At 35.2% G+C, this 24,651-nt stretch overlaps 1 protein-coding gene across 12 annotated transcripts in view; it reads left to right on the top strand.

Annotated features, from left to right (window-relative positions):
• Mpdz (multiple PDZ domain crumbs cell polarity complex component) overlaps positions 1–24,651 on the top strand; it is a 168,300-nt gene that overhangs the window by 134,477 nt on the left and 9,172 nt on the right. For 9 of the 12 annotated variants that reach the window (XM_071600646.1, XM_071600639.1, XM_071600643.1 and 6 more), the window contains 15 exons: positions 298–494; positions 1,614–1,705; positions 1,923–2,013; positions 3,888–3,968; positions 11,231–11,323; positions 11,414–11,488; positions 12,510–12,690; positions 14,412–14,557; positions 15,223–15,306; positions 15,469–15,662; positions 17,645–17,792; positions 21,061–21,147; positions 22,020–22,110; positions 23,021–23,064; positions 23,909–24,031. In XM_071600646.1, the coding sequence (XP_071456747.1) occupies positions 298–494; positions 1,614–1,705; positions 1,923–2,013; positions 3,888–3,968; positions 11,231–11,323; positions 11,414–11,488; positions 12,510–12,690; positions 14,412–14,557; positions 15,223–15,306; positions 15,469–15,662; positions 17,645–17,792; positions 21,061–21,147; positions 22,020–22,110; positions 23,021–23,064; positions 23,909–24,031 (1,727 nt within the window). The remainder of the gene's footprint in view (positions 1–297; positions 495–1,613; positions 1,706–1,922; positions 2,014–3,887; positions 3,969–11,230; positions 11,324–11,413; positions 11,489–12,509; positions 12,691–14,411; positions 14,558–15,222; positions 15,307–15,468; positions 15,663–17,644; positions 17,793–21,060; positions 21,148–22,019; positions 22,111–23,020; positions 23,065–23,908; positions 24,032–24,651) is intronic. The other 3 variants (XM_071600647.1, XM_071600645.1, XM_071600649.1) reach the window with 1 other exon arrangement.

The following is a 24,651-nucleotide window of genomic DNA, read 5'->3' as shown; positions in this document are numbered from 1 at the left end:
GTAAATTTAATTGTGGCTTTTGAGAGTTTGTAAATGTGAATCATTTCTCTTGGGCCTGAGGTGAACTGATTAATCAGACATTATGTTCTTTGTACACTTCATGCAAGTAAATTCTTCAAAGTTTGAGTACTTCAGGAAACCAGTTCTGATGTCCAGGCAGCCCATCTATTTAGCTTTTTACATTTTGATTCAAATAATTCCCTCTTGTGATGAAAGTAAATAACCTTACATAGTAAAGCATTACTAAGAATTATGTGAATTAACTTTAAATACATATGGTGTTGTTGTTGTATGCAGAAAATATTAGAGAGCGTTATGGAACCCTAACAGGAGAGCTGCATATGATTCAGCTGGAGAAAGGTCGTAGTGGTTTGGGTCTAAGTCTTGCTGGGAACAAAGACCGAACCAGAATGAGTGTCTTTATAGTGGGAATTGATCCAAATGGAGCAGCAGGGAAAGATGGTCGACTACAGATTGCAGATGAACTTCTAGAGGTAAGTTCTGGTGGACAACTTTGAATGTACTCTTGCTGTATAAGAGCAATGTAATCTTCTCTTTCCATAAAATCACCCACACCTCATGGTGACTGAGAAAACTATCACCGGCCTAATAAAATAGATGCATTGCAGCAAATTTGGCTGTAAAACAAATCTCTACTCAGTAGAGTCTGTGTTCCTATTAACTTCCATTAAAAGGTCATGACTGTGTAGCACCAGAAACAATCTTTGCCCCAAGACAGTAATAAAAATCACACTTCAAAAACATTTTTTTGTGTGTGTGCATTGCATTTTTATTAGGAGTTTTTGAAAAGCCAAATAATCATTCCCCAGTAATGACACTGACCCACTGGACATTCTGGAAGTTGAATTCCTAATGGGAGAAGTGATGGGGTGAGATGAGGCAAAGGCCAAGGTTAAGGCTAAAGAATGAATGAAATAATGAAAGCAGTAACTCAGCCTGCCAAACAAAATAAATTTGTGGAGAATACTTTATAGCATTTAGAATTTTATTTGCTTGTGTTGTTTGCCCTTATTGCCTAAAGGCAGGACCCAGGTGTCTTCTTACAGCCTTTCTACAATTCCTTGTGCTTAATGTGTTTCCCTGTTGGCTTAGTAAGCTCATGCAGCACTAGGTAAACAATTAGATGACAAGAAGCTTAGGCACAATCTGTAGCCTATATCTTGAATCTCCCTAGATTCGCTTTTCTCAGAGGCCTATTCCCAGGACTTGAGTCTTGGGACCAACTGGAACACACGACAGTGGGGAGGCTTACCAGAATGGTCTTTGCAAGTCACAGGGCTCTTGCTTTATAGAGCATGTTGGAATCCCAGTGCCTGCCAGGAATTGGCTATCTACTCTCCTTCAGTTTGTTCCAAATAGTGCTTCTACCAGGAATCAATGGATATCAGATTTCGTGCCTATTACTTGAATGTTGGCTTTAACCATGAGCTTTTCTTTATTCACCATCCAAAGTCATGTGTATGTTCTATGGAGGAAAAAACATGTAATATTTTGAAGAAAGAAATAAATGTGCTTTTTATTAGCTAGATAAGATGATAAAATCTTATGAAATTGAAATTTGAGACTTAACTAATGATGCTTATTTTTCATAGATCAATGGTCAAATTTTATATGGAAGAAGTCATCAAAATGCCTCATCAATAATTAAATGTGCCCCTTCTAAAGTAAAAATAATTTTTATCAGGTGAGCATTTTCTTTTTCTGGTTTACTAAACTTTTTGGGGGGCGGGTAGAATTTCAACTCGGAGTTCTTTTGAATGAAAGTAAAACATATATGTTTGACTGTTGTAGTTCCAAGTCTTTATGGTTAGAGAATTTTTCCTAATAATCTGACTTCAAGTAAGAAAATGAAAATAATATCATTATGGGGATATAATAGGCTGATTCTTTTTTCCTTTTAGAAATAAAGAGGCAGTGAGTCAGATGGCTGTATGTCCTGGAAGTACAGTAGAATCTTTGCCTTCTACCTCAGAGAATCTTCAAAATAAGGAGGTATTATTTGGAAGTTGTGTTTGTTTCTCTGGAAAGATTTGATTGATATGCCCTCTTATTAACTCAGCTAACAATTATAGAAAATGCACTGCAGTATCAAAGATAGATGCATTATAGCTTCATATAATGAGTTTATATGTGAATTGTAACCCAGTACATTGTGTTTATGGCTTACTAAATGTGGATACTCACGTAAATAAGCACACTACTCATGTGAAGGCTACCAGTAGAATCTACATAGGCAGCAGTGTGAGCCAGAGAAAAGGTGCCAATTCTGCTTCTAGGAAGAGAGTGAGAATAAAACTTTATAGAGGAGTTACTCTTGAAGTGTATGTTGCAAGATTTGGGTGCAAAAACATTGCAGACAGAGGGCATGAAGTAAGGAATGGCATGGAAGCACTGGCTCATGCCAGAAATTGAAAACTACAGAGTATTACTGAGCAGTGTAGGGCAGAGAATGGGGAGTGGTGAGGAAAAGAGCCTGATAAAGGGCACAGGGCCAGATCATGGTGAGCATCCTGACAGAATACTGTAGGCTGACTTTGTGAGAAAGTATGGAACTCAAACAAATAGTGGAACTCGAACAAAAAAAGTGACTGAATATTTATTCAATAAATATTTTCTGAATATTCTGCCTCATTGGGCTGGGTATATGCTGGTGAATAAAAGGATATATAAGGCTTTCAGATATCTGATTTGATATCTGACTTGGTGAGGCTTGAATTGTCAAAAATAGAAAATAAAGAAAAAAGGAGTATATATTTGCCAAACTATCCACATTCTATTGGAAGCAACTAAAAAATTCAGTGCCTGTTGGGAAGTCATATAGAAGTGTACCTTAGGACATTGGTCTAGAGTTTACAGATGAATCCCCATAGATACAAATTTGGTATTTGTGGACCAGGAGGACAAAGCACTTGCCTATAGAGAATGTTAGAGTATAGAAGGCCAAAGGCAGACTCATGTAATATGAACAAAAAGAAGAAAGTCTGAACAGGGAGGTCAGGGAGAAGGAAAAAGAACTAGAAGGGCATGTTGCACAGCACTGAGGAGGCATGTTTCAAGGAGAAGAGTACGTTTCAAAACCTTAGATGCTGCAGAGGCGCCCAGTAAGAACATGACAGAAAGTGCCTTGGATTTGCTAACTTGGAGATTATTGGGAAAGCAGTGAGGAAAGGAAAAAGCAAATAATGACAAACAGATTAAGGAGAGAAGAGAATATATATGTAAGATGAATTAAAGGAGGTAATAGAAAGTGAAATGCTAAAAATTGGAGGAACCTTGGTGATTATCAGTGGGAGAAGGTATGGGAACAGAAACCCTCTTCTCTGAATGAATATATAAACAGGGGGCTTATTTGTACATAGGATAAATGATGTATCCTAGCTGCTCTTGATGTTGAACTGAGTCTCATCATTACTTAAGATGGTTATAGAGGGGAAATTTTTATTTTCATATTAATAGTACTAAATATGTCCCTTAAGAAAAAGGAGTGTTTCATTAATTCTCAGGTAAAACATTTAATAATATCTAAATTCACATGATAACTAAGGCAGGAAGAATAGTGAGTGGTGCCCTCTTGGTGCTCTGAGTGTCTGTGATTTCTACTTGGGATGGCTGAGCTACTGTTAGATGTCTTTATGGAGTCAGTCCGCAGACTCTGGAGCCACACAGTCATTCTGTGTGCCAGAGCAGTTGCTGATAAGTTACATCTCCTAAGTACTTTAAGAGAATGGAATGTTCATAAATTCCATAAGATGTTAAAATAGTAATAATGAATTGTAATATATGAGATAATTTTGACTAAGATCCCTTATATTTAAAAAAAATGTGTAACATTTAGTTGCCTTTTTTGCCATTTCTTTTTCTGTCAGGTGGAACCAAATGTTGCTATTTCTGATACAGTTGTGGACCTCAGTTCATTTAAAAATGTGCACCATCTGGAGCTTCCCAAGGTAAATCTGCTTTGAATGGGAATGAAATGATGTGATGACCCTCATATCTGTGTTCCAATTCACTGATTCTCAAAAGTGTTGTCTCCAGACCAGCAGCATCGGCATCACTTGGAAGTGCAGATGCTCCGGCCCACCCAGGCTACTTGCTGAATGAGAAACACTAGGGGTGGGCCAGAATAAACACAGGGTCATATGTGTTTTAATAATCCTTCATGGTGATTCTAATACCCAATAAAAATTGAGAACCACTATGTTTATTAATACTTTATTCCAAGGTATGAAATTCATGATCTCTCGTTTGATTCATTTACCAAGGTTCTACTGGGGGGATATAAAAATGAAGAAATAGAAGTTATGTAGTCTTTGTCCTTTATAAAACTTGAAAGCTCAAATAGGTAGAATTTTTGCTAATAGGCATCAGTAAAATATTTGCTTTCAAATAGTTCAATGACTAGGATCTACTTTTCAAAAGAGGTTTGTTGAGCAGAAACCTATGAATGCTTTCAGGAGCTACAGGCTCATGCTGGAAAGCAAATGTGCAGCAGGTGAACTAGAGGATAAGCAGAAAGAGCAGTGAGGAACTTAGTGGGAAGAAAGAGGTAGACTGGGAGAGCAGGTTGTTTACAGGAAATGCTACCCTACAGATAGAAGTGGAGTGGTACATACACTGCTCTCCAGCCGAGAGCTACTATAGCATGATGCTCAGGACCTGGGCTTCAGATTCATTCTGTTTGAGTTGAACCCTTGCTTCATTAGTCATATACTTTACATATTTTATGATCTTTCTTTGCCTCAGTTTCCTCCCCTTGAAGTTGAAGATGATAATAGTACCTTTATCTTAGGTTAATGTAACGAATAAATGAGTTGCTTATAAAATAGCATAATCCATGGCACCTAGTCAGATTATGTTTGAAAAATGACTATATTGATTTGGTTTTGTTTTTATAATGCAATAACCTGGCAGAAAAATGGGTTGCTCTTGTCTTATAATAAAGGTATAAGGGAATTTTTTATTGTGGATCATCTTGTTTTATTTGGAGGGAAAAGAAGCGATGTCTTTAAAGCCTTTGTCCATACAGTGCAATAAGGATTCCTCATTCTGTTGCCATTGAAGGGGGATTTCTTTCCAATCTCATACTGATTTCAGGGTTTAGTTTTTTAAAATCCTGAAATCACGAGTTTATAGTATTTAACTAGTGTGATAATTTACCTACTATTAATTATGAACATTTGAACATATGCTGAATTATTTATAATGATTTTCTAATTTTGGTTTATGTTTATCTCTTGAAAAGTCTAAAATAAGATATTTTTTTACATATATTTTTTCATGGCATTGATTCTAATTTATTAACCTAAAGCTTAGTATATCCTGTTATTGTATAATGAGTACCCAGGAAGTATTGGTGGAATGAACTTGTTAGATAAATGAGGAGCAGAATGCTGTTGTGGTTGGAAGCACAAACATAAAGCCAGATCACCTGTATTAGAGCTCTGGATTCACCACTTAGTGATACTCTGATCTAGGTCATAGTTCTTAATCTGTACATGGTTTTTCCTCTCCAAAATGGGAATAATAATTGTATTTACCTTATAGAGTTATATTGAGAATTAAATATATATATTGTGAAAATTAAATATATACATATTTATATATAGTGTCTAGAACCTGACACACATGTAAAAGTGTTGCCTTTTATTATTATCATTATAATTATTAGGGAAGAATCATATGGCCAAGAGAGGTCGCACTGCTTCTTGACATTGGTTTTCTCTGATGCTTTCTTTTTCTGAATTAGGCCACCTGTTTGATGTATTCCATACATGTTCACATTATTTCAGTCCCCTGCTCAGAACTTTTCAGCAACATCCATTGTCCAACTGATAAACTGAAATTTTTTGGCCTAGCATTTAGCCTAGCAGCGAGAGAGACAGAAACCTAATCTGTCAGAAATCCTCTCACATATTATGTGATCTAAGACAAATCACTTAATCACATTTGTCCTCACTTTTTTCTTCTGTAAATACAGCCACCCATATCATAAAGTTATTGTGAGAGTAGACGAGATAATGAGCAAGAGTCCTTCATTGCAAAATATAAACTTGGGCCTCTGCCTTAGCCTCCTGCTGATGATGTATTCATGGATGTCTGTTGATAATGTGCACATGCCTGTCTGAATTAGTTGCTGTATATTAAAGAATTCAGGACCTTTGAAAACAATCAGTGTTTTGCCCACAGAAAGCTTCCATTTATATGTATATTTTAGATAGATTCAAGTTTCAGGTCACTGGAATATTTATTGATAGAAACCAAAGTAAGGGGAATATTCATGACTTTTAATAAATCAACTACACAGAAGCAGTTAATCATGATTTTTTAATGACTTAAAGTGTGGGTTTTGTAGTTACTTAAGCTCTCTGGGCTATATGCAAGCAATTTAACTTCTTTGTGCCTCACTTTCCTTATCTGTAAGATGAAGAAAATATTTTTTGTATTAGGGATACTGTTGTAAGGATTAAATGAAAAACATACATAAAACATTTACCACAGTGGAAGCTATTATAATTATTTTTAAACCATGAGGTTCAGAGTAGCCCACAGAATGTGTCCTTGAATACTTCCTCTGAGGAAACATTGCTAAAAATGATGTCAAGTGAACAGTCACATTAATCCTAAACTCTTTAACTTTATTATGAAATTACATGGAAATAAAACTCAGTTAAGCAGATCGGAGACTTAACCAGCCTTCTAACACACATGCCTCATCTGAAATTCTTTATCATATCTGATATCCTGTATATTTTTAATGCTTAATTATTTGAAAGCATACTTCAGAGGTAATGTCACATCTTCATTGACACTTACTCCTTTGCAACCCTGTGGGTTTGCTGTTATACTTAACCTCTGGTATACTACCTCCAGATCTGATTTTTTTTTTTTTTAACCATTTAAATTTGTAGTGTTGTCCCATCTACCCTGTGGATTCCTTATAGGAATCCTCTATGTAAGTCATACTAATTTAAATGAAGAACTCATGGAGAAAAATTTAAGAATTTATTCTTCCTTGCTTTTGTTTATATCATTTGGACTGTCCTTCTGCTTATTTTCTCCTTGTCTAAATCCTACATATACTGAAGACCCAGCTTAAGCCTCACCTCTCCTTTTAAAATAATCTTTCAATGTATAACTAATTAGAACAAATAAAAACTAAATAATTAATTAAATTAAATTAAATCTTTCAATATTCTGACATATATAATGCTTACTATTAATGTCTCTGTGTATGTGTCCCTTAATCATGTATGGCCCAAGAACGGGTCTTTTGTGGAAAGCTTCCATGTGGTGTCTTTTCTATACATCCCAAATGCACACATGTTGAGAGAAGAAACTTTCATACTTTCTCTCCCAGACCATAGCTCACACTGAGTAAGAGTGATGGATGTGTTGAAGAATGAGTGAATGCTACTCTTGCAACAGGGAGGAAATACTGAGATCAGGAGAGTCAGAAAGAGAAGATTTTTGCATCATCTAAAAATTGCAGTTATAGTAATAGTTGTTTCTAGTTCTGTTTCAGAAATTCTCTCAACAAATTTATTATCTTTTTATCCTTTTACTTTTTGAAAATAGTAAAATGGAAGTTCAAACAAAAAGTTCTCATATATATAATCTAAATACTCAGTGGCTGAGTGATATGCTAATTCAATTTATCAGAAAACATATTTTATTAAAGATTTATTTTTATCATAGTTTAGTCCAAAAATGTACTATACATCAAAGGAGGTAGTAACCTTCTAAGATTGTCAGAGATTTTTTCATATTCATACTTTTGTGTGTGTGTGTGGTGAAAACCTTCAAATGCCATTAAGTTAAGTTTTTCTTTTGAATTTTAGCAAATCTTTCACCTTCCATATAATCCTCTAATAATAACAATAGTTTAGCTTTATCCCACTTTTAATTATTATTTTAATTCTTTTCTAGCTATTTAATTTATATAGTTTTTCTTCATAAATACACTGTTTGGTAGTATTTTTATTATTTTATTTGTTTTTATTAGTTATACATGTCAGTAGAATGTATTTTGACATACATATATGGAGTATAACTTCTCATTCTTCTTGTTGTACATGATGTGGCATTACATTGATCATGTAATCATATGTGCAAGTAGAATAGTATTTTAATAACTAGCTCAGAACTTTTATCTCAGGTCTTTTATTGCTAAGGAATATATATGCTTATGTATTTGTGTTCACACACACACACACCCCATTCTGGGAGAAGTAATGTGGAAAGTTGAGCAGTTATTTAAGAAATTGCATACTCACACCCTACGATACTGCCTTACATGTTTTTTTTTTTCTGACACCAATAAATTTTAGATGTGTATATGCTTAATTATTTTTGTAGTATACTAAGTTGTATTGGAGCATAGTATACATGTAGATGTGTGACTTATTGTTCCTTTTAGGACTCCCTCTGTTGCAAATAGTAATAATAACCACAAAAGCTTTCTCCCTCAGTCTTAATCAAAAAACAGGATTTATGAACTCAAGTAATTGGTTAACAAACAGTCTTCAAAGATAGTTGGTACTGGGCTCAGTGGTTCAAGGGCAAGATATCTCTCTCTCTCTCTTTCTCTCTCTGCACAGCCATGCACAGTGGCAGCTTGATGCCAAGGGTTGGTCTTCCTCGTAGTGTTAGTATGACTGGCAACCACAGTTAGGGATGTGTACAACCTCTTTACATATGGTTGGGTAAACGGGGAGAAGAATGGCTGCTCCAGTATTCTGAGCAAAAGAGCCAAGATTCATCCTAAATGAACCAGTCTAGTTCATATGTTTACCCTTCTGACAGCAACAGTGGCCATGGGAATAAAATTATACAAATAAGTCCTTCAAACCCTGTCCTTGGAGCTACTTATACTTTGCTACAAAAGGAATTGCTACAAAACTTAACAAACTTTAAACAAAAGGCACTTGCTGTCTCACAGTTTCTGTGGGTCCAAAATTTGAGACCAAAACTGGTGTTCTGGGTTAGAATTTCTTGTGTGATTGCCAGGTAATGCTGCAGTTGTCTGAAGGTTTGGGGCTGTGCATCACTTCTAATGTGATTTCCTTGAATGACTATTGGCAAGAGGATTTATTTCCTCTTCATGGATGTTGTAGTTTGAATATCCTTCAAAAGCTCCTATGTTAATGCAGGCATATTCAGAGTTGAAATGATTCGATTATAAGAGCCATAACATAACCAGTCCCTTCTGGTTTTAATGGACTAATTGGACTAACCTGATGGTAATTATAGGCAGATGGGGCATGGCTAGAGGACTTAGGTTACTGAGGGTGTGTCCCAGAATGGTTCATCTTTCCTGTGGTCCAGTCTTCTCTTTCTGTTTCCTGGCTGCTGTATCCTGAATTATTTTCCTCTGCTACACTCTTCTGCCGTGATGCTGTGCCTCACAGTGGGCTCAGAGCAACGGAGTTGGCCACTCATGAACTGAAACCTCTGACAATGTGAGCTCAAAAGAAACTTTTCCTTCTCCAACTTGTTCTTGTCGGTATTTTGGCCACAGTGCAAAAGTTGAATAACACAATGGGGTTGTTTGGATATCCTCTTGAAGTGGCAGTGGGTCTTGTGCAGGACAAGCAATCTTAGAGAAGAAGCAAGGAGCACCCTGGTGCCTCTTTGGACCTGTGTGTGAAATTGTACACCATTACTTCTATTCTCTTTTCTTTGTTAGGCTCAAGTCATTAAGTCCAGCTCATACTTTTAGACTCACTGTCTTCAAGGGAGGAGTATCAAAGAATTTCTGTCCATGTTATAAACTACCACCTGAAACTAGAGGGAAGAGAGAGGGAGTGAGGAGAGGAAAGATGGAAGTCAGCAAGAGAGGGGTGAGGGGTGGAGGGGAGACAGTAGTCAGGGATGGTTGGAGTGGGTGGATGGACTGGGTATTTTAATGAAGGTCTGCTAGCTTTTACAAAAGGGTAAGATGGGAATGGATGTTAGACAACCCTTTGTAAAGTATCAGCAAGTGCCTATTATACAATAAAGTACTTTTCTAGCTAAGTAGCAGTTACTACTATTATTTTTTTATAAGAAAATTTAGATTTTTTTCTCTGTGAGAAAATTGAGGTTTAGAGATGTTAAGTGGCATATCTGAATTTCTGCAGTGAGGCAGAAGGTAAATTAGAAGCTAGAGTAGTCTTCTCTGCCTTACACATACATGAGTAATTGTGTGGAGGGAGGTGGTGGAGAGGGATACTTGTGACAGTCTGAAATGCATCCAGCATTAAGAGTCTACCTCAGAAAAACTATAATGTTGATCATCTTTAAAATGATGGTGAAACCTTACCTTGATATCAGAGCCATGATCATAAGTATCTCTGAAGGCAAATTGGGCTAATGTGTGTATATTTCAGATAAACTGTCACAAGTTCCCTTTTCTCTATTTTACTTTTTGTGAATTTTTCCTGCATGAAAACTATAATGCAAAAGGTTATTACCTCTGGCCAGAATGAAAATTCAAAACTCTGTTTTAATTTTATTAAAGTAAACATTAAAGAAAGGTAAAGGCCACTATTATTCAACATTTGGTTTTGATAAAAGAAAATGTGGAAAATATAGACCATGTAGCTCTCCAGCCTTGGCAGGTTTTCAGGGCATGTCTTTGGACTCAGAAGCATTGTCACTCTGCAGCAAATCAAAACTCTCTTCTTTAGAGAAACAATTCTGGGTGCTCCATTCCAGAAAGGACAGAGCACATAGCACTAATTGCATCTCTCTTTGAAAGTAAGAAAGGTGGCAGAAAAGAGTGAAGGAGCCAGACTTGATTGTTATTTCTCAGATCCAGAGGAAAAAGAGAGGAAGCCAGGGTACTTCGGTGGGTTTTGAGTGATTTATTCAGTCAGCCAGTTACACAAGACTAAATCTGCAAGTGTTGAATGTTTTGGTTTAAATTATGGAATGCATTTCTGCTCTTAGCATATTTTGCTGAAGTTTCTAAAGATGTTGGACATAGGAGAGGAATGAAATCACTTGACTATTTTAGTAGAGGAGAATTTTTTTTCCCATTAGAAATTTCAAAGTTTGCTTTTAAAAAAAATAATAATAGATTTCTGATAGTAGAATTCAGAAGAACTTTTAATTGCTTTGTTAGCCCTTGGTGGAAGATTATTTTTAGCCGTTGTAGATACATACCTTCTTCTTTTCTTGTATAAGGTTAATCTATTTCAAGTCTCCTGCATGTTCTTTTCACTTCTAGGATCAAGGTGGACTGGGCATTGCCATCAGTGAAGAAGATACGCTCAGTGGAGTCATTGTGAAGAGTTTAACAGAGCAGGGAGTAGCAGCCAAGGTTAGGCTTGACCATTCTCACCGTCACAAAGTGGTGGAAAAGGGAATTACTTTTGAAAAATCATTAATAATCTTTCACATTTCCATTTAGGATGGACGACTCAAAGTTGGAGATCAGATCTTGGCTGTAGATGATGAAGTTGTTATTGGCTATCCAGTTGAAAAGGTATTTTAAAGAAAAAGAAGAGTTTCACTAAGGGTCTTCAATTTCTATTTTCTGTTTTCCAATCAAGTTGATGTTAAGATGTTCACTATTTCCTGATTGCAAATTCAGTATTCTCAGCGAATTTTAATAAATGTCATAGGGAAACTTGAAACTCCTAAATAATGACTAACTTCATGTTAGGACCAAAGGAATCATTTTCTCATGAATTTTTACTGTCCAGACTATCTACTATACAAATTGCTTTATAAACAGACTTTAAAACTGAGCCCTTAAATATATTACTGTTATTAGAATTGAACAGTACTGTGTATCTGAGCTTTCTCTTCAAAAGTGATCGTAATACTTATTTGGAGTTTCATTTGAGGGCATTTGTGTATAAGTGCTAGAACCAATGTTTTGTTTACCCTGAGATCTTTTTCTTCCTTATGGTGAAGGAGAACCATGTAACTGAGTATGTTTCTGTTTCTACATTGGCCAGCAAGAAGCTTAAAGTCATTTTTTTTTAAATTCAGTTTTAATGGTTGTATAAATTGGTTCCTTTAACCCATAAATTTATGTTTTTACTTTCCATTTGCCTTGAGTTTTCTGATTCATGGTTTTCCTATCCTGCTTTTAACATTTTACTAAAAGTCCATGTGTAAACTATTTTAGATTTTCTGTATAATCCGGAAGTGAGTTAAATATTCCATATATGTTCTAAGGTTGTAGGGATTCAGAAAAATAGATGAGAGTAATTGAAATATGAAAGTTGAAAAGCCCTCTACTTATATAAGGATAAATCTGGTCAGAACTAAGTGTGGAAATTAACCACTCTTTAATCAATATTAGGCATTTGGAGAAATCAGAGAAAAACTAGAACCATTTATTTTTTAGCTTCTCAAGTCCTGTCAAGGAATCATTTGCTTCTGTCTCTTCTCTCAAAGATAGAATTATATTCCAGTAATAATAGTGACTTGCATTTGTGTAAATCTGATAATTTGTTTTTGAATTTTGTTTTTCCTCCACACCAATATCCTGCCAGTTTATTGGCCTTCTGAAGACAGCAAAAACAACAGTAAAACTGACCATTCATGCTGAAAATCCAGATTTCCAGTCTGTTTCTCCATCAGCCAGTGCAGCCAATGGAGAAAAAAAGAACAGTTCTCAGTCTCCTGTCACCCCACAGACTGGCTCCCCTGAACTGGAACCTGAGTCCATTCGAAGTAAGGGCTGATTTCTACCCTGCATGTGCAGCAAACTCAGCAGAGTCCTTGCCTGGGAATCAGCTGCCTGCCTGCATCTTATTGTTTAATGATCTTAGGGGACCCCTTTGGTAAGAGGGTGGTTAAAGAGAAGGGCTACCAAAGGAAGAGTCCTATACTGTTAGGTAGGAGATGTGTGTGCTGTGCCCTAGTCAGCCCTGGTATCTTAGGAAACCCACCCTCCTACTCCAGCCTCAATCAGCTTCTTCCTCTCTAAAACAAAAGAATCCTCTCTTTGTTCTCCAGAAATCTCTTGCTGAGAGTATCTGTGAGTCCAAATATCTAACTAAATGTATTAGAGATACCATTTTCTAGATTTTTTTTATACTAGGAAAGTAATTTAACTTCTCTAAACTTCAGTTAATCTATAGAGTGGATATTCAGAGTTACAGTTGTACAGATAGAATCAACACTGCCACTAATAAGAAACTTAAAAATGCTAGTTATTTATTACCACATGCAATGTAAATTGAGTTCTGTGGCTGGTGTGTATTAGACAATCATGTCAAATTAGATGAAACGTATGTATGTGGATTGGTGTGTCATTAAACTGCCAGACGAGTATATAGAGGAAAATTATTCCCTTTAGTTACTTTTTGGAAAAATCATACTAGAATCATTTCAAGCTCTGCAGTAAATTTTGATTTAAAAACATTGGTTTATTTTTCAACTTAGGAGGATCTCTTGGCCTACAAACTGAAACATTCAGTTCTTCTGACAGATTTTTAAGGAAATGCTGGTTTAAAACATTCATAATATAGTTGGACAAAAAGTCTTAAAGTAATACATCTCTGATGAAAGTAATCCTGTATTTAGAAAGTAATTCTGAGTAATTTGCTGAAGTGTTAAAAGATTTTATGGAAATTTTTTCATTTTTTTCAGTTTTATGTTGGTCCCTAAATAGCATTGTCTATAAAAATATGAAATTCTAAATGAAAACTTAACATAAAAGAAAATATCTTACACCTGTTCATACCATTTCAGAAAAAAGAAAATAGTCTGTTTCTGATTTCCTAAAAAGAGAACATCTTGCCTAAAGCATACGCTTCTCTACTGAGTGTCCTTGCTTTCCCAAACATGCTATTGCTATGTGTTCTTTGTTGTATCATAAAACATATGATACGGTATGAAGACTCATAGCAAGGTGTGGAATTATATTCTTGTTTTTATATTATATTCTTATGTGTTGAGTTCTGACCTGTCTGCATTAGGATTTGGTATCAGAGTTTAGAAAACACCGATGAAACACCACAATGAAAACTGCAAATGCTTATGTGTACATGTAAGCATATGTGCTGTGCGTATGTGTTCAGAAGTGATTACATAAGAAGAGATGCTTAGGAGAAGAAGAGGAAATCAAAAAAGTAAAAAGAGCAGGCACCATGACCAAGATTAGTGATGTGTTTTGTTGTCTAAGTACAGAATAGCAAGTGATAATTAAAATAATTAAACAAATAATTTTGTACCTACCATCCAAATTAACAGTGATTACCTAGTCATGTTTGTTTGACATTTTTAAATATAAGATAACTAAAAGATTGAAGGCAAAATTGAAGAATTCTCCTTTTTCCCCCAGTCCTGGACCTGTTTCCCTGCTCCATCCCAAAGACAACCTGTGTCGATATACATATTTTCTAGTTCATTTTTATTTTTATTTTATTTCATTTTTAATTTATTCTTAGGTACAAGCAGATCATCAACACCAGCAATCTTTGCTTCTGATCCTGCAACCTGCCCTATTATCCCTGGTTGTGAAACAACAATTGAGATTTCCAAAGGGCGAACAGGGCTGGGTCTGAGCATCGTTGGGGGTTCTGACACATTGCTGGTGAGTGCCCATCCAGAGTGCTTCAGCCATGCAGGTAGCTTCCAGACAGCTTCAAGAGACTCCAGGGAGATTCCTATCAGTTAATTATATGAATTATTAATCACTTATTGGTATTTTCATTTATAGGGCAAATATTCGATTAGGTACTAGGACCATTACTTTGAGTATTGATCACTACTGACTCAGTAAGATTGTGTTACACTTGTTACTGTGACCTTTAGTTTTCAGAATGTCTTACTAGTATTTGACATAACTTAATTTCTTTTTTATTAATATCCAGGTTGGTTTAGTCCTATATTGAGAGGAGTTTAAAAAACTGGATGCTTTGTAGACAGAATTTCCTAAATGTCAAAAATACTTTCAGAATCATTTTGTTTGTGGATAGAAACAATAATATTTCCTTACTATATTTAAATATGATTTATTTGTTTTATGATTTTTCCTACTTCTCTATAATTGGAAAAAATAAACTTCTTTGAGACTTTCTGCAAAAAATATGCTATTACATATTTCCTAGAATGATGCTATTTGGCTCACATATAAACCTAGTGAGTATATAAATCCCTGTGGCTATCAGGAAAATACGCTGTGTTTGGACTTCATTTCTTCTCACCATTTAAAGGGAGAATGGGATAAAGCATACTATGTTGCATTTGGATCCTTAGGGTGCCATTATTATCCATGAAGTTTATGAAGAAGGAGCAGCATGTAAAGATGGAAGACTCTGGGCTGGAGATCAGATTTTAGAGGTACAGACTGCTTATTTTTGATCTTCAAAAATAACAGAGAAAGTCAGTGAGAGGGTATGTGTTTCTTTGCTGCTTTCTTTCTCTCCTCTGCCCTCCTACCTCCCTTTCCTTCTTCACTTAATTCCCCCAGTTCCTCCTAGTCAATGTCACATATCTGTTTAGGTGAATGGCATTGACTTGAGAAAGGCCACACATGATGAAGCAATCAACGTCCTGAGACAGACGCCGCAACGAGTGCGCCTGACACTCTACAGAGATGAGACCCCCTACAAAGAGGAGGACGTGTGTGATGCCCTCACCATTGAGCTTCAGAAGAAGCCGGGGAAAGGCCTGGGATTAAGTATTGTTGGTAAAAGGTGTGCCTTTGGAATTGATTGCAACAACAGTAGAATTTTATCAATAGTTCATGTTCTGCAAGTAGCTGTCATTGGCCCACTTACAGTGAAAGCATAGAATGATACTGGTTTTGAAGATTTAAATCAGGATATTGGGGGATTTTGAATATGCTCGACAAAAAGCCATTTGGTGTTTTTGTGTGCTTGCTATGTGTCAGGAAATACCTTACATTCTGAGGAACAAAATTAAATAAGACATGGTTTCTGACCTCAAAAATTAACAGTTTGGCGAACAAGAATTAAAAATATTCTTATAGCAAATCAATCTGTTGAGGAATTAGAGAGACACATTATGGGGGAGCTGTGGAAGCAGAGGAGAAAGGAACCAAGAGAAGTGGATTAGGGACATGTTCCATGAAGAGAGGTGCCTGCACTGAGGCTGAGAGTGATTGAGATGATAGTTGGTCTGCTGAAGGGACTGGAGGATCATACAGGGAGAAAGATCAGAATGACACGAGCATGCCATCAGCACAGGACAGAAAGCATGAAGCAGGGGATGGGTGCAGGCAGATCAGTAAGGGCACATGATTAGTTTAATATTTATAGGTATGTTTTAAAATATTTATATTAAGTCATAGTAACATTAAGTTCCATAAGTATTTTTTTCCTTTTAGTATTATAAGCTCATTGGGATCAGAAAATACCAGGTAATGAAACAAATGAAGTTAGTGTTCAGTAAAAAGAAACTGAATTACTATCACCATTTTTCAGGCCTCAGATATCTAGTTTCAAAGTAGGTTTTTTCTTTTTTCCCCCAACTGAGTCAACAATTTATGAAATTGTGCCCTTTACATCAGAATATCCTTTGGAAATGGGTGTATCAAAATGCCTACCTGGTTCTGCAGGGACATTTCAATTCAGAAATAAAAGGATATTTATTCCAGTTTGTTTTTCAAGAGACAACTAATGATTTTTTTAATACACAGAAAGAAAGTATCATATTATTGAAATTTCAGTAGGAATGTGTCTGAAAAATTAGATATTATTTTTGGGAAAACAATATCAGTTGTGTAGCTGTTCTGAAACACTGTGAGCTTAGCATTCACATGGGGACCAGGCTACCACAACATGTGGGGTCACCAGGGCACTATAAAAAGCTCCAGCAACAGATCCTGTTTACATTAGGAAGAGCACACAAAGATTATCTAATCCAGTACCCTAATTCTGAAGATGTGAAACTAGAATCAGAAGGTAGAGTGCTTTGTTTGAGTCAGATCCCTGGAAGAACAAGTGATATATCCCATCTTTCACTATGCATTTCTGTTTACATTTACTTTTGTATCTTAATGGGAAGTTTGGGGATTTGTTTTGTTTTGTTATTACTTTTTTGATTTCATTTAGTTTTTATTTTTCTATAAAAGGATTGGAATAAGATTAATGTTTGCTCATTTTGGAAAAATCTATCTTATGTCTAAGTAAGCTGTAATGATTCAAAGTAAAATACATTGCAGTAATGGTAGTTAAGTTTGCATAACAAATGGTTTTAGTTTAAGATACACATGTGTTATTTATTTCCAACAATGTTAATAGTGTTGATGATAACAGCAATGTGTTTTCATAGCCACAAGTCAATATCCATTTAAGGATTCATAATGGTGTGGAAAGAACAATAGATTTAACATCCGAGGACTGGCTCTTTATTCCTGTTTTTACCATTTACTAGCTGTGTGGCCCATAAAATGAGAAGAATAGTATCCCCTCCTCTTCACAGTATGTAATTGATGAACAACAAATATGCTTATAAAAGATCTGCTCAATCTCTGAAATACTGTAAAACATATGCCATTATTTAATACATGTTGCCCCAGCATTGCTCAAAACAATAAAACCCTTAAAAATAGATGTAAATTTTTCATTTTTTAAAAAAGTTAGCTTTCCATTAAATAAACATTGCATTTCAGTTGAGGAAAAGTAATAATGTTGAAATTCAAAATGGTTTGCAGAAACGATACTGGAGTATTTGTGTCAGATATTGTCAAAGGAGGCATCGCGGATGCTGATGGAAGACTGATGCAGGGTGACCAGATATTAATGGTGAATGGAGAAGATGTTCGCAATGCCACCCAGGAAGCTGTAGCTGCATTGCTAAAGGTATAAATCCGATGCCAAAAATAAGTGTGTATAAGAGCAAAAAGAAAGAGAATTTAAACTTCAGCTACAATAGTTTAGTTACTTCTCTAAAGTATCATCTCAAATAAAACATTTTTCCTACTTCTCTATAATTGGAAAAAATAAACTTCTTTGAGACTTTTTCCAAAAAATATGCTATTACATATTTTCAGTGACAGCTGTTTATTATGTTGTTCTGTATTTATTTAGTGGTATTAGGATTCATGAACTGAGTATTTAAAATTTTAGTAAATCTTTCTAAGATGAATATTGTGTAAATTCTTGCTTAAAACAAAACACATATTCAGACACAAAAGTCTCAATCTTTGCACCTCCATCTTTGTTTCTGGATTATTTCTTACAGCTTCTGATATGATTTAGACACATCTCAGACACAGAGGTGCTCTTTTTTTTCTGTTTTCTTTTTTGTTTATTTAACTTTGGATACTATTTTAAACGTCTGTTATCCTTTTTTCTTAGTATAATGTATATATACATCACTACAGTCAAAGCAGCCAAAAATGTCTTTGTTTATTTATTTTTATGTGTTGCTAAGGATCGAACCCAGTGCCTCACATATGCAAGGCAAGTGCTCTGACACTGAGCCACAATCCCAGCCCCACAGAGGTGCTTTTTTAAAAGTGTCTTGGCTGAACTGCCCAATGTGGGGATCACCATAGGTGAGATGGGTATCCATGACACCTCTGGAGATCGTATTTTCTAGGCTTTCCTGTCCCCAGCTCTTCTTTAACCCCTATTTTGGCATAGCAGTGTCAACATCTTTATGAAGGATAATGAATAATGTGACAAAAAATGTGGCAGAAAGATTTTATTATTTATGAGCGTTAGAATATAATGTTTTGTCTAAATCCTATTCTGACTCAAAACTATTGAACTATTTGAAAGTTGGTATTTAAAATCAGGTTTGGGTGAGCCAACCTTATATAGTGAAAATAATTTAATGCAGTTTCACCTGGCAGTACTTTCACTGGGAATTATTCAGTTTGTTGGAAGGACCCCATCCCTACGTATCATTCTAAATTTAAGTACATTTCGCATTATGAAATAGATTCCTCCAAAGAAAGTTCAAGAAGGATCATTTTCCTATTGAAAAGGCAGAATAAGTCTCATTTTAAAAAAGTATTGTAAAGTACAGAATAATCACTTAAAAATACATTTGTTAGGACTATAGACATATTTCTTATTAGGGTATATTCCAGTTTATAGGGAGGATATATATTCCTGTAAATGGGCAATGCTTATCTTTTTGTTCTCCTCTACCTTGTGTGGTTTTTAACCTGAAGAAGTATAATTCAACATTGACTAGAAAACCATTTCCATCAGTGCCTATGCCTTGGGTACATCTTGCTGTGAGTCCACGTGGCAGCTCTGCCATGGTGGACTGGGCGTCATGGAGGGATGTTCCAGGCGAGGCTCTTATTTTTGGCCTCTGATTTGGATAGGATTGTGAATATGAATGTGGATATAAAATCAGCCATTAACAAAACATTAAAACCTGTCATTTATTGAAGTTTTTTAAACATCAAGAATTCTTTAAGGAGGAACAGTTTTCCTCTGGAGATAAAAATATGTTGGCTCTGTAGCACTGTTATGTCTCTGAATAGAAAGTATCCATAAAACATAAATAATTTTAATATCAATACAGCCAACCATTGTAACAACCTGTATGGTTGAGAACCTTAAATATTTGTATACTATAATGTTCATGCTGCTGTTTCTTATTTTGATTGGTTAATTCTTCATTTAAAAACCTTACTCATATAACTTACAATATGGAAAAATTTAAGTACATAAAGTTCATCAGAGTATTATTTGTAATAATAAGAAAATTGGAAGTAACATAGTTGACAAAAAACTACATCAACTTTGGCATGTATTTCAAAGATGCATAACAAATGTGTCTATTTATAGTGATCTTTATGACAACTATATTAACATAAAAAATGTAATCAGTGAAGATAAAACGAAAAACAATTGTGGTTTACAATATCAATACAGTTATGTAAGATGAAACCTTATAAATTTTTAACAACAATTATGAGGTAATTATTGAAATTAACTTTTTCCTCATTTCACTTTCCAATTTTTTCTAATGAGAATTAATTGCTTTTATAATGGAAAGATTACCTTAATTTTTTTACAATAATCAAAACCTTTGGACTTTGAAAGAGCTGTGTTATAGGTAGATGAAAGAGTTATAACACTGCATAGTGAATAATAAATGCATGAACTTGTTAACTTCTGCATTTATGTAAGCTGAAAACACAAGTAGTTCCCAAGAAAAGTTTGGTAAGTTTGGGGCTAAAAAAAAAAATGGTGAACCAACAAAACAAATAAAAATCAACTGATGGCTATTTCAGGTTAAGTTTTGACTTTTCAAGTTCAAGCTTCCCTTGGTAGCACATCAGCAGCATAACAATGTCAGTGCCTCCTCTTTATGCCTACTCTTAGACACTGTCATAAGCACTGTACATGGACTACTTTTCTTAACAACTTATTATGCTCTACATTCTAAGAATGCAGAACACCAACTATATTAACATTAGATATCCATTACGGTCACAGAGCTAGTAAAACACAGTCTGAATTTAAATCAGTGTGTCTGAACTCAAAAGCCCAGGGTCTCAAACACCTTGTGGTGCTACTACATCCTGTAGTATTAGGCTATGTAACATTTCTTGCATGCCTGTGGCTTATTTGTAAAGGGCTATAGGGAAATTATCTTCAGTTTTTATTTTGTATTTATGACAATATTTATTTAAGTATTATGTAAGAAGTCTACTCAGGTACAGTGTAGCAACAGATCATTTGCCCAAATTTATGAGCACCTCTTCTATTAAGGAAAAATAAGTTGTGGTTGTAGTAGCAAATTTATTGTTTTTTTTTAAGCCCTGAGTTATTCAGTTCATTTGGCCTTTCTACATCAGTGTGTTTCATGAGATATTTGCTCAATTCTCAATTGCTCTTTGCTTTGGTAAAAATAATCTCCATATAAATCTTGAGATAACAAGACATACACCTGGGGTTGCTGCTGCTGTTTGGTTTTGTTAGTTTTTATTAGTTTTAATGTTTTAAAGGCATTTTTCACAAAGGATTGGTGATATCCTTACCTGTGGAAATCCCAAAGGAAAAACACTTTCAAAACCTCAGTGTTGAAGAGTAAAATGTATTGCTAAAGATGATTATAGAATTTTATTTAAGCATTTCCATAAAACAACCACTCCCCCAGTGTTCCCTAGGCACAGTAACCCTGGAAGTTGGAAGAATCAAAGCTGGTCCATTCCATTCAGAGAGGAGGCCTTCTCAGAGCAGCCAGGTGGGTAGCTGTCCATACACCAAGAAGAGCTTATAAATGGCCCCATGGTGGCACTGTCAGGGACATGGACACATATGTGGCCCTCTAAGCAGGGTGACTGAGTGACTGAGTGCAGAGTTTGAGATAGGGCAGGATAGGAGATGAGAGTGGGCAAAGAGACAAGGTGTGACTCTTGATTAGTTTAAAACATTATAAGAATGTGATTTCAAGCATTCTTCTTTTCCCATAATCTCAATGAGTTATCATCGAATATATGTAAGGTCTACCAAGATACCAGATTTTAAACATACTGTGTAGCAATTGCTAGCATCAATCAGTATTCAGTATTCAACTGAAAAACCCCACATAGGTGAACTTTAAATTCTCTTTACCATTTATAAATTACAATATTGAAATAGTTCAAGATTTTTCCAAGTCCTTTCCTCAGTGCTTTCTTCTGAAGACAGAAGTAGATTTGTACCAATCTTGCCTTGAGTAACACTTTCAGACTTCCTTAATTACTAGATTAGTTTATCATTAACAGGCTCTAATTGTATAGTTTTTGTTTAAGTCCTAGTCTTTGTGCATCAGTTGTTTATAGAGGATTGTCTTAAATGAGATTATGAAAACTGTTAAAATTTTAGGTAAGTTGAAATCAGTCTTATTTACCCTCTTAGCTTCAATTTACCCATGTTATTAGGCAAATTATTTCTTCAAAAGAAAAAAAAATCATCAGGAATTATGTTTAAATTGCCCTTCAAATTATCAAATGCCACTGTTGTTTAATGGTATTTCTCTTTAGATGCACTAAAAGAATTGAATTCTGAAATAAGTGGTATTTAGGGAGATTTATTATTTCTAAAATCTTCTAAAATAATTGGTGGATTTTGTAGGTGAGTGAAGGCAGTTTGTCATCATTTACTCTTCCCCTTTCTGGAATAAGTACATCTGAGTCACTGGAAAGCAGCTCAAAGAAGAATGCATGTAAGATTGGTTCAATATTTTAAGCATCTTTTACTGATCTGAATTTTGGTCGGCAACACTGTTTTTTTCTTTCCCTCCCTCCCTCCCTCCCTCGCACTCTTTCTCTTTTTGTTTCCTTTTCCCCCATCTCCCAAATCATCCCATATCTTTACGGAGGTACAAAAACGTGGGTTGGCAAAAAAATCTGAACATCATGATTCTGTGCCTGTGGCAGCTTTTCCCATTTGATGTTTACCCTGAAAGACATAGGAAACATTATCATCAGGATTGTGTAGTTTTTTCTTACTGAGCAGACTGGTGTGTTTGATTTGCTTCTCTTCCTCTGTTTAATGTGACTCCAGCAAATCAGAAGATGCCACTAAGTGAAGCCTTCTTTTTCCATGAAGATTGCAAAATTTTGAGAAAATTAATATCATCCTCCTGTGTTTTAATTACATGAAATCGTGATGCAAAGGGTTTTTTGGCTTGATACATTAGTTGAAAGTTGTTCAAATTGAAGAAACTAACCATATGGCAGTCTCTGTTTGCAATATGACTAATATTCTAGAAGTTTAGGCACTTAAGTCCATGGATTCTTTTAAAAATGCATCCGTGACTTTATTCCTCTCAGCTGTGCATGTGTCTTTCTATGCAAAGTGCATTCTGTCCTTGACTCATTCAAAGTGGATTATATAGTTATATAATTGATGCTTAAAATGAAGAGATGAAATGAGATGGTATGTGCTTTTTTTCCAACTGGAGAAATGATGAGTTCCTTTATGAGTTAGATCTAATCACATCTACTGTGTATCATTTATTTTTTTAATAAAATAAATGATAGCCCATGTAGTCCCATCTAGCTCCATGTATTGGTGAAAATTTAATGTTCATAAAAATGCTTTGATAACTGTATTATATCTTTTTTTTACAGTAGCATCTGAAATACAGGGATTAAGAACAGTTGAAATAAAAAAGGTAATTTGGTGTTTTCAGAGGCATCTACATTTGTATTTTTCTGTAACTATGTTATTGCTTCATAGTATCCAGCTGAATACACACACACACACACACACACACACACACACACATTGTATACAGTGGAAATAACACAGTGCAGTCTTTGCTGAATTTCCTAGTGATTTGACCTCATTTGAAAAATCACTTTTGCCAAAAATGGGCATCAATCTGACCCTACACCCAATCATTCCCTGCATCTCCCTTCTGCTGATCAGTGAGCCTTTCCTTTCAACAGACACTTCTCAGTTTTGCTGAAACAGATTTCCCAGACAGCCATGAACAAGAGAGAAAATAAAAGCAGCTGCAATTTTTGAGCCTTATGATGTGTTGAGTGCTTTTCTAGACACTTCTTGTCAACATCATGTCCTTTAATATTCATTGCAGCCCTCTGTAAGGGTCACTGTTATCACCATTTTAGGAATGAAGATCATCTGGTGATCTGTTGAGGAGTGGGATTGTTCTAGATCCTAGCATTTGTAAGCATAGATCCCTGGATTTGAACTCAGATTTGATTCCCCAGACTGTGGCCTTTTAACTTCAGAGTTTACCTGCTCATCTGTCTCACAGTATGATTTCCATTTAGCATACCTTGATTTTTTTTTTCTTCCTGAACAGATGCTTATTTTCTTAACCCATACTAAGGACCTCTATCAAATAAAATAATGCAGTTATCTTAAGCTACATTTTCCACCCTCACACCCATAGAACATCAAGGTGGACACTAGAATCTTGAACCAAAGAATAAACAAAGGTCAATTGAAAGTAACACTTTTACTAAAATCTTACATCTGTTGCATGGCAGGGGCCTACTGACTCATTGGGAATCAGCATAGCTGGAGGAGTGGGCAGCCCACTTGGTGATGTTCCTATATTTATTGCAATGATGCACCCAAATGGAGTTGCAGCTCAGACGCAGAAGCTCAGGGTAAGTTTTACCAATAACCATAGTAGCTCTAACAAATCTAGCAAAAGATTTTTATGGGGTAGTATTTTTTTGTTTTATATAAATCCTTCTAATCTAACCATCTATTGCAAGGCTGTTCTAAGTCAGCTAACCAAGCTACAGCAGACCTTGCTTTAAGTAAAGGATAAAGAATAATAATTCAAAACAAAATGAAAAAGGAAAGGAAAAAATGATATTGTTGAATGGGAATTTGCAAGTAAGTGAAATGGGAAGATTTACAGTTGTCTCTTTGTATTTTTATTATATATTTTGACTCTGTGGAACAAGTTAAAATAATGCAAAGTTATTTTCAGAAAGCTAGTATGAAGTGAAACTTTTCTGTTTTATGTTTTATTGGTATAAATGCTGATTCAACTTTATTAAATTGAAAAGTATCATTTATTTTCATTTGATTGTAAAGTTTGCAGAAACTTAATATAAAGTGACTTGCAATATTGTAAAATTACACAAAACTTGCTTACATTGAGGGATTATTCATATTAGAAGAGTTTGATGGGCTTTATGATAACTGGACAGCTCCAAAATCATGTAAATACTCTTTTAAAGCAATTCAGTCTCTTTAAAAGTAAAGCCTCTGTGGC

The sequence above is a fragment of the Marmota flaviventris genome, chromosome 13, assembly GCF_047511675.1.
Source record: "Marmota flaviventris isolate mMarFla1 chromosome 13, mMarFla1.hap1, whole genome shotgun sequence".
Taxonomy (NCBI): domain Eukaryota; kingdom Metazoa; phylum Chordata; class Mammalia; order Rodentia; family Sciuridae; genus Marmota; species Marmota flaviventris.
Note: the sequence above shows the minus strand (reverse complement) of the source record. Positions and strands in the feature narration are given on the sequence as shown.